Source organism: Eulemur rufifrons, chromosome 4, assembly GCF_041146395.1.
Source record: "Eulemur rufifrons isolate Redbay chromosome 4, OSU_ERuf_1, whole genome shotgun sequence".
Classification (NCBI taxonomy): domain Eukaryota; kingdom Metazoa; phylum Chordata; class Mammalia; order Primates; family Lemuridae; genus Eulemur; species Eulemur rufifrons.
The window spans coordinates 8,627,187-8,637,274 of NC_090986.1; the positions used below are offsets into that span (position 1 = coordinate 8,627,187).

At 43.5% G+C, this 10,088-nt stretch overlaps 1 protein-coding gene across 1 annotated transcript; it reads left to right on the forward strand.

Annotated features, from left to right (window-relative positions):
* Nucleotides 1-245: 245 nt before the first annotated feature.
* Nucleotides 246-1,270, forward strand: LOC138382563 (prothymosin alpha). Its single transcript, XM_069467022.1, has one exon. The coding sequence runs from the start codon at nucleotides 276-278 to the stop codon at nucleotides 606-608; it is 333 nt and encodes a 110-aa protein (XP_069323123.1). The 5' UTR covers nucleotides 246-275; the 3' UTR covers nucleotides 609-1,270.
* The last annotated feature ends 8,818 nt before the right edge of the window (nucleotides 1,271-10,088 follow it).

Here is a 10,088-nt window from a genome sequence, read left to right on the forward strand (position 1 = left end):
GGTGGCTCATGCCTGTAATCCTAGCACTCTGGGAGGCCAAGGCGGGTGGATAGCTCGAGGTCAGGAGTTCGAGACCAGCCTGAGCAAGAGCGAGACCCTGTCTTTAAAAAAAAAAATAGCCCCCACTGGCTGCCGTGAAAAGCCATCTTTGCATTGTTCCCGGTCCGGCTTCCTGCTCGCCGCAACCACCTCCGCCGCGCGTCTCCTTCGCCGCCGCGGACTCCGGCAGCTTTATCGCCAGAGTCCCCTGCATCGGATCACCGGCGTGCCCCACGATGTCAGACGCAGCCGTGGACACCAGCTCCGAGATCACCACCAAGGACTTAAAGGAGAAGAAGGAAGTTGTGGAGGAGGCAGAGAATGGACGAGACGCCCCTGCTAATGGGAACGCTAACGAGGAAAATGGGGAGCAGGAGGCTGACAATGAGGTAGATGAAGAAGAGGAAGAAGGTGGGGAGGAAGAGGAGGAAGAGGAAGAAGGTGATGGTGAGGAAGAGGATGGAGATGAAGATGAGGAAGCTGAGGCTGCCACAGGCAAACGGGCAGCTGAAGATGATGAGGACGATGATGTTGATACCAAGAAGCAGAAGACCGATGAGGATGACTAGACAGCAAAAAAGGAAAAGTTAAACTTATAAAAAACAAAAAGGCCGCCGTGACCTATTCACCCTCCACTTCCCGTCTCAGAATCTAAACGTGGTCACCTTCGAGTAGAGAGGCCCGCCCGCCCACCGTGGGCAGTGCCACCCGCTGATGACACGCGCTCTCCACCACCCAACCAAAACCACAAGAATTTGCAACAGGGGAGGAAAAAAAGAACCAAAACTTCCAAGGCCCTGCTTTTTTTCTTAAAAGTACTTTAAAAAGGAAATTTGTTTGTATTTTTTATTTACATTTTATATTTTTGTACATATTGTTAGGGGTCAGCCATTTTTAATGATCTCGGATGACCAAACCAGCCTTTGGAGCGTTCTCTGTCCTACTTCTGACTTTACTTGTGGTGTGACCATGTTCATTATAATCTCAAAGGAGAAAAAAAAACCTTGTAAAAAAAGCAAAAACAACAACAAAAAAACAATCTTATTCCGAGCATTCCAGTAACTTTTTTTGTGTATGTACTCAGCTGTACTATAAGTAGTTGGTTTGTATGAGATGGTTAAAAAGGCCAAAGATAAAAGGTTTCTTTTTTTTCCTTTTTTTTGTCTATGAAGTTGCTGTTTATTTTTTTTTTGGCCTGTTTGATGTATGTGTGAAACAATGTTGTCCAACAATAAACCGGAATTTTATTTTGCTGAGTTGTTCTAACAAAAAAAAAATAAATAAAAATAATTATGGGGCTATAGAATCTCTTATGGTCTCCTGGATAAGTGAAGTATCCCAAGAATGGAAAAATAAGCATCACGTGTACTCACCATCAAATTGGTTTCACTGATTATCATCTAAGAGCACATTCAGGAATAACATTAACGGGGTGTCGGGCAGATGGGGGGAGGGGATGGATGTATACATACATAATGAGTGCCATGGGCACTGTCCAGGGGATGGACACGTTTGAAGCTCTGAGGGGGGGGGGCGGAGGGGCAAGGGCAATATATGTAACCTAAACGTTTATACCCCCACATATGCTGAAATAATAAATAAATAAATAAATAAAAGAATTGCCTGTATGCCCCCCACTCCCGTCGCCCTGGCTAGAGTGCAGTGGTGTCATCAAATGTCACTGCAACTTCAAACTTCTGAGCTCAAGTGATCTCCCTGCCTCAGACTCCCAAGTACCTGAGACTACAGGCAGGGGGCACTACCACTCCGACTAATTTTTCTATTTTTAGTCGAGACAGGCTCTTGCTCTTGCTGGTCTCTTAGACCTCAAGCGATCTTCCTGCCATGGCCTCCCAGAATGCTAGGATTACAAGCGTGAGCCACCATGCCTGGATTGCCTCCCTTTTCAAAGCTCAGACTGCCTCCTGGAAAAACCAGAGGCCAGGAAAGTTATAAAATCTGAAATTTTAAAATAATTTTGATTATATTGTTTTCATTTGTGAATCACATATATATATTTTAAATGAATTAGTCTTTTTTATTCCAAAGAATGTAATCTTATATGCAAGGTTAAATGCAAATGCCCTCTGCATGAAGACATGTCTTTTTCTTTTTTTTTTTTTTGAGACAAGAGTCTCACTCTGTTGCCTGAATGCCATGGCGTCAGCCTAGCTCACAGCAACCTCAAACTCCTGGACTCAAGCCATCCTCCTGCCTCAGCCTCCCAAGTAGCTGGGGCTACACGCATGTGCCACACCTGGCTAATTTTTTCTATATATTTTTAGTTGTTAAGCTAAGTTTCTTTTTATTTTTAGTAGAGATGGGGGGGGTCTCACTCTTGCTCAGGCTGATCTCGAACTCCTAAGCTGAAACGATCCACCCACCTCCGCCTCCCAGAGTGCTAGGATTACAGGCGTGAGCCACCGCCGGCCCACATGTTTCAATTCTGGGAGAGAATATGGCCAGAAAATGAAGCAGCTCACAACCAGTCATTGTGTCCTTACTCAGCTCCACCCCTGATCGCTTCTCCTGTCACTCAACTGGAGGAGGCAGGGCTTGGAGCCCTATCCAATCAGTGGTGCTGAGGTCAGCACTGTCCAATGAGGTGCACAGCCAGAGAGGAAGGGGCGGATCCACATCTCAAGCGGCGTTTGCCAGAAACTTCCAAATTTGGTGTGGTCTCTGTGGCTCCTTCTCCACAGCTCCAGGAGGGCTAGGTGACTGTGCTGCAGTCTGTGTCGCCCTGTGACCTGCAGGTACTGGAAGACTCATAAAGAGGACAACAGGACACCCCAGAAGCTGAAAAATGGTGAGTGTGCGGCCGAGTGTCGGGGGTGGGGGTGGGGGTGGGGGTGGGGGTGGGGGTGGGGGTGGGGGTGGGGGGGGCGGGAGGTGGCTGGAACCTGCTGAGGGCGGCTGTGGTGGGACTGAGCCTTCCCGTGTCAGTTCCAGAGTCCACAGTCCTGAGTGCAGTTTGACCCTCAGTCCCCTCCAGCTCAGGGTGGGGTTGGGCTCGCAACCTGCGCCTGGGGAGTTCCGCACCTGCCTGAAACCCTGTCTGGGGAGCTCTGCCACCACAGCCCCGAGTGTCCCTCAGGTTGTGTTGCGATAATGGAAGGGTTATCAGGGGAGAATGTCACCTCAGTGTGTGGGTTCGTGAGTGGGAGGAGCTGAGATCTGTGGTGTCCCCAGTCCCTTACCCCTGTTAGAAATAAACTGAGGCACCAATCACATGGTAAAGAGTTTATTTCATTTGAACAAGCAGCAATTCATGAATTGTGAAGCCTCCAGCAAGCATCAGAAAATTTAGGCAGAAAGGAATTTCGTAATAAGGAACAAACAAGATTAGGACAAGGTGGGATAGGGAGGGCAGAATGGATGGTGAAAAAATAATATCTTGGATCATAAAACGTTTATCTCTGAAGTCAGCCTGTTCTTAGGGGCATAAAGAGGGGTTGGAGGTTGGTTCCGGTTGAGGATGGGTCAATGTTCAGGGACCTGGGGGAGGGAGAGAAACTTAAGCAAAGTTTGGTCGGGAAATATTTCGCTCTGACCACTGAAGGCAGAACTGTTCAGCTAATTTTTTATGAGGCATTAAATAGAAACTTGAAGAATCTGTGTCTGGCTTTGTGATTTATAAAAAAAAAAAGGGGGGGATCATCTAAGTCATAATGGGAAGGATGTTTCTTTCCAGTAAGTTGCTCTTACGGAAAACGAAGAATGGAAGATTTCTTTTTTTTTTTTTGAGACAGAGTCTCACTCTGTTGCCCAGGCTAGAGTGAGTGCCGTGGCGTCAGCCTAGCTCACAGCAACCTCAAACTCCTGAGCTCAAGCGATCCTCCTGTCTCAGCCTCCCGAGTAGCTGGGACTACAGGCATGCGCCACCATGCCCGGCTAATTTTTTCTATATATATTTTTAGCTGTCCATATAATTTCTTTCTATTTTTAGTAGAGGTGGGGTCTCGCTCTTGCTCAGGCTGGTCTCGAACTCCTGAGCTCAAACAATCCGCCCACCTCGGCCTCCCAGAGTGCTAGGATTACAGGCGTGAGCCACCGCGCCCAGCCAAGATTTCTTTATCATAGGTATTTTCCAGGATTTACTTTCCCAAATCTTCCCTAACAACTTTCCCTTGCCCTATACATCTCTTACATTTGGCTTTTCCTGGGTGGCATACTTGATAACAAATTGGTGAATGTAAGTAATATGGTTTGTTGAGTTCTTTGAGTAGTTAAATTATTAAACTTGAAAGTGGATATTTACAGGCAGTTGCTCAAAATTATGTGTGGGCCCCTGTGACTTGATGCTGGCATCTGCAGGGAAGGCAGTGTGGTGGGGCCTGAGCCCTGATCTCATGAAGTCTGTGCTCAATCTCTGTGGTGTCAGAATTGAATTTTGGAGAAACATTTAATGTTGCAGAAGTGGTTGGTAATTCAACAAACTGCACACATTTGGTGTAAGAAGTGTCATCAGAGAGAAGATATCAGAGTGGCCTGGGCTGGAGGGAGTCTGCAGGTTTATCAAGGAAGGGAGAGACTGTTCTGCACATTGGCTGTCACATCACAAATTGTGCTGTGATTCCACATTTCCTCCCAGGTCAGAGGAGACTGAGGACATAGAGGGAAGGAGTTATGAGGTCAGATCCCCTCTCTCCATCTTGTTTCCACCATGAGATTTCCACCCACTCATGCAAATGCATGTTAGGTATTGATGTGGCCGTGCCCCTCCCAGGCTAGTCTCCTCCCTCAGAAATCCACAGCACAGCTCCATTTCTTATAGAGTTACTCACCAAATACCCACACAGTAGCTGAGAAGACTACTGACTTATCTCCACCCTTAGATCCTGAATCTGCAGTAGCACCTTAGCCCTTCACCAATTCAGGCTTCTGGACCACCTGATTATAATATCATCTGCTTGCATGGACACAGGAATGAGCCAGAGCGCATCCCAGCCTGGGGTAATCTTTCTAGTGCTGACATCCCAAAATAAGTGATAACTGAGTCAAAGATACTAATCAATGGCAGTGTATTGAGCCAAAGTTTGAGGGCTTGCTTGGGAAAAACAGAAACCGTAGACATCTGTGGCTTTTCTCAAAAGGGTATTTGGGAACTTTAGTACTTAAAAGTGACAGGATATACAGAATGTAAAAGAAGAAAGCGATCAGGCAAAATGGTTACCTTCTTGTAAGGCCCATAAAATTTACATTTTACATAAGATACGGTGAATGTTTAAAGAGAAAAAGAAAGTAAAGGAATAATCAAGTATATAGATGTCCTTGGATAGGTGGAAGAAAGCGTGATCTTGTCTTTGTTCTGCACTTGGGAAGATAAACTTGTAATCAACACATTATTGTTACAGCCCAACCAGGTTCATCGCCCACTGCTGAAAAGAAAGCCAACACACTGAGAGCAGGGTTTACAGCAGAGAAAGAGTTTAATATCTCAAGTGCCACGTGAAGAGATGGAAGGAATACCTCAAATCTGTCTTTTTGATAATTTGGGGGCCAAGGTTTTTAGAGGAAGTTTGGCAAACAAAGGGCTAGAGGATTGGGTCTGCTGATTGACTGGGGGTGAACTCATAGGGTTGGGAAGCAGAGATTATCTTCTCAGTTGGGAGATTTCGTGTTAAGGGTCTCAAGGCTGTGAGATGTTTCCATGCCTGTCCACAGGTCCAGTTGGGTTCTCCCAAAATGCAGAGTCTGAAAAGTATCTCAAAGACCAGTCTTAGGCTTTACAACAGCAATGCTATCTGTAGAATCACAAGTCTTGGGCTTCATAATAGCAATGTAATCTATAGCAGCAGTTAGGGAAGTAACAAATTTTGTACCCCTTATTTAGCAGTAAGCAGTTACTGCAGTAAGGAAGTTAGGAAACAATGTCTGGTTAACTTCTGGCTATATCAATACTTTTATAAAAATCAGGCTTTGATTACTATTTATACCTAATGGTTCTGCATTATTTTTATATATTTGGTTTCATTATTAGTGTGGAGTTGAAAAGACTTTCCTTATAGGAGCTAGACTAAAAGTGCAGACCCCAAATTACGATTTGTATGTCCTTATGGACATACAAAGAATTTCCTTATGAATGATCTGTGAGAATAGTCCTTGTAGATGCCTGAGACTTTTTACCTTTCTATGGTGTTCTGGCTGCATAATGCTAGTAATAGCTATTCATTTGGAAGGGAGTTTTGCAAGATTCAGCATCTAGGCTCGGCCTTCACTTTTGCATAAGGAGTTAGGGAGGTGATCCTGAGATTTATATTCTCTTTTATATCACAGACTCGTCCTTCCACCAACTCTTCACCTATGGGGTCTTTGATAGCACCTTTTTCTTTTGTGCTTTTTTCTTCCCCACAAACCCTCTTTCATGTGCACACAGTGTGGCTAAGTCTACCCCTCATGTTTCTGAATCCAGCACCTCCTGGAGTTATGTCCATGAATTTAAGGCCATGACCCAACCTGGCTCTTATACGAGCAAATACAAATTACAAAAGCCAACTGAATCCCTCAACTTGAAAATAAGAGAAGAGATTTTACTCTTTTTTTTTTAATAGGTGGAAAACCATACCATGCTCGTGGATTGGAAGAATCAACATTGTTAAAATGTCTATACTACCCAAAGTGATCTACAGAGTCAATGCAATCCCTATTAAATTACCAACATCATTTTTCACAGATATAGAAAAAATAATTGTACACTTTGTATGGAATCAGAGAAGACCCTGTATAGCAAAAGCAATTTTAAGCAATAAAAACAAAATGGGAGGTATTAATTTGCCAGACTTCAAACTATACTACAAGGCTGTGGTTCTTAAAACTGCTTGGTATTGGCACAAGTGCAGGGACACAGACCGGTGGAACAGAACAGAAAATCCAAATATAAAACCATCCTCATATAGCCATCTAATCTTTGACAAAGCAGACAAAAACATACTCTGGGGACAAGAATCCCTATTCAATAAATGGTGCTGGGAAAATTGGATAGCCACATGTAGAAGACTGAAATAGGACCCACAGCTTTCACCTCTCACAAAAATCAAATCATGGTGGATAACACCGTTTCACGGTGTGAAACGATTAGAATTCTAGACGAAAATGTAGGAAAGACTCTTACAGACATTGGCCTAGGCAAAGAATTTATGAAGAAGACCCCTAAGGCAATCACAGCAACAACAAAAATAAATGAATGGGACCTGATTAAATTAAAAAGCTTCTGCACAGCCAAAGAAACAGTCACGAGAATAAACAGACCACCTACAGAATGGGAAAAAATTTTCACATACTACACATCAGATAAAGGACTGATAACAAGAATCTATTTAGAACTCAGGGGAAAATCAGCAAGAAAAAAATCAAACAACCCTATCAAGAAGTGGGCAAATGGCGTGAATAGAAAATTTTCTTAAAGTTTTTAATTTAGAAAATTTTTATGTATACTTTTATCTGTTTAAGATATATGTAAGTAATTTTAACAGCTAAATAGGTCTTTTGTCATTTTCTTTTAAAACTTGGGATTGTCCTTCACTAAGACCTAGGAACCATAGTTTGAAATGTATGTTGTCAAGAATACAGCACCTATTTCACAGTTGCTGTTGGAGAGTGACACCTGGCTCCAAGTTGCAAAATTATCTTCTGTCACAAAGACATGAAACATTTGTTTTTTCCTTTGAAAAAGGAAATTAGCTAATTATCAAACACAGGTGACCTTTTTAATATCAGGTAAATTTAGGGTGAACTATATGTGACAAATGGTGCTGACAAGTCCTATATTTGAGGACTAATTATGTTGACTTTTCTTCATGTATTTGCAGTGTCTTAGCATATTGCCTGAGATGTACATCACATTTTGATTTAATTGTGTAATAAGTTTTATTTCAGTTCTGTCATTGTGGAGAGTTATTCTGGGGTTAAAAACAATACTGTTTTCAAATATATTCTCCAAACAGTGTTCAGAATCACCAGGCATGATATAAACACATAAGTTGCCCACTAGGCTTCACTCTAGAGAGCCCTTTCCTTCTTGCCCTTTCTTTTTCTTTTTTTTTTTCCTATCCTCCGCCTTCTTGCCCTTTCAATCATAATCCACAATTGTGCAACAAAGTGCATGCTGCCTCCAATATCCAAATGTAGAATGGTGTCTCTGTCTGTTTGCAATCTCCCATCTAGAGAAGTTCGAACATATTTCTACAACAATAGTTTTACAGGGCTGCAATCAGCCCTTCCAGCCGTCTGTGAATGATCCTGGCAACTTCAGACTTGAAACTTATCCAGAGACCACTGGGCTTGGAAATCCAGCCGGGTCGACACATGTGCATCGAGTAGGCCTGAGAATCCTAACTTCTCCCTCCTCTTTCCCAAATGCCTGCGAGTGTGTAGAGGGCACCAGCTGCTTCCCTGTCCCTCCAAGACCTAAATCTGCAGCTTTGAATTCTGAATCCAGGTCCTTGGGTTCTTCAGGATGTGTCAGAGCAGCCTCCATGAGGGGATCTCTTCTCCAGTTTTTCTCTTTATGGTATAACAACCAAGAATACAGAGCCAGGTTGATTCAATCTAGAATGTGCACATAGACCTGGCCTCCACCTGGGATTCACAACACAGGACCAGTGTTTGGACTGAGTTTGTACAGAAAACCCAAAGGAGACATTTTCTGCATTGTGAGAGGTCAACACAGACTTTGTAAAGCTCCCTTTTAAAACTTGGGCCTTTCAAGTTTTCCAGGTCTTGTCCAGTGAGCTGCTGCAGGCGTACGAAGTGTTCCTCATGTAAATAGGACCTAGTGGCAAAGTCTGTAAGTGAAAACAAGCACCTCAGCAGTTGGAGGGCAAGGCCACAAAATACTCAGAGCATGACCACAGCTACAGCTCCTTTATACTTTGTCACCAGAGGAGAGTATTCTTTTCCTTCCTCATATCCAAAACTTAGCTGATCAGGGACAAGTAATATCACACTTGGGTTCAAAGTTTCCTGCTCTACCAGGGCAATTTTATTTTCTATTCTGGCCTGCAGACTCGCCCTGAGTCTGTGATACTTCAGTCACCGTGGAGGCATCAACCTAGGCTCACTGGGAACCCTCTCACCAGCAACTGGGAGTCTTGGGGACACTTGGAGATGTCCTGTTTATGCTGGGGTCAGGCTGACAATAGGATATAATCCTCCCTTTCAGAGTAAGAGGAATGGTCATGAAGGGTTTGTCCTTCCCTTGTTGGTGCCATGATGGGAGTTGTTCACTTCGCTGGCACTTCAGTGAGGAACAAGGAGGAGGTCTTAAGACACAAACTGATAGACACATCAATTCCTTCCATTTCATATCGCCATTAGCAAAACAAACGAAGCAGTCGTGGTCCCTCCTGTCCAGGAACTTTAAACCTAGAGCAAATGGTTAAATAGTTGAATTGAGCATCATGTAGTCAATACAAAGAAGGAAGTTGTGCAGGGGACTTTGGCTTCACTTGGGACAGTATCCATATAGTGTGAGTTTTGATGTCACCATGTGAAGTTTCATTCATGAACAGAAAAGTTGTTTTTATTATATCTTATTGCTTTTACCTGGTTAAGAATAGATATTTAGCTTCTAATGTAATTCTACTTGAAAACCTTAAGTGTTTTGGTTAAATTGCTTGTTACTGTATGTTATAAAATATACAAAGAAGGCTGAGGTTGGTGGCTCACACCTGTAATCCCAGCACTTGGGAAGTGAATGTGGGAGGATTACTTAAGGCCAGGAGTTGGAAACCAGCCTGGGCAATATAGTGAGACCCCCATCTCTACAAAAAAAAAAAAAAAATCAGTCAGGTGAGGTGGTGCTTTCCTGCAGTCCTAGATACTTGGAAGATTGAGGCAGTAGGATCCTTGAGCCCAGGAGTTTGAGGTTGCAGTGAGCTGTGATCACACCACTTCTTTCCAGCCTGGGCAATAGAGTCAGACCCTGTCTCTAGATAGATAGATGGATGGAAGGAAGGAAGGAAAAAGAAGAAAGAAAGAAAGAGAGAGAGAGAGAGAGAAAGGAAGAAAAAGGAAGTGGCGTAAATACATTAAAATTGTACAAAATC

Excerpts from the sequence above, each read along its gene's own strand:
- LOC138382563 (XM_069467022.1), top strand. The coding sequence starts at position 276 with ATGTCAGACGCAGCCGTGGACACCAGCTCCGAGATCACCACCAAGGAC.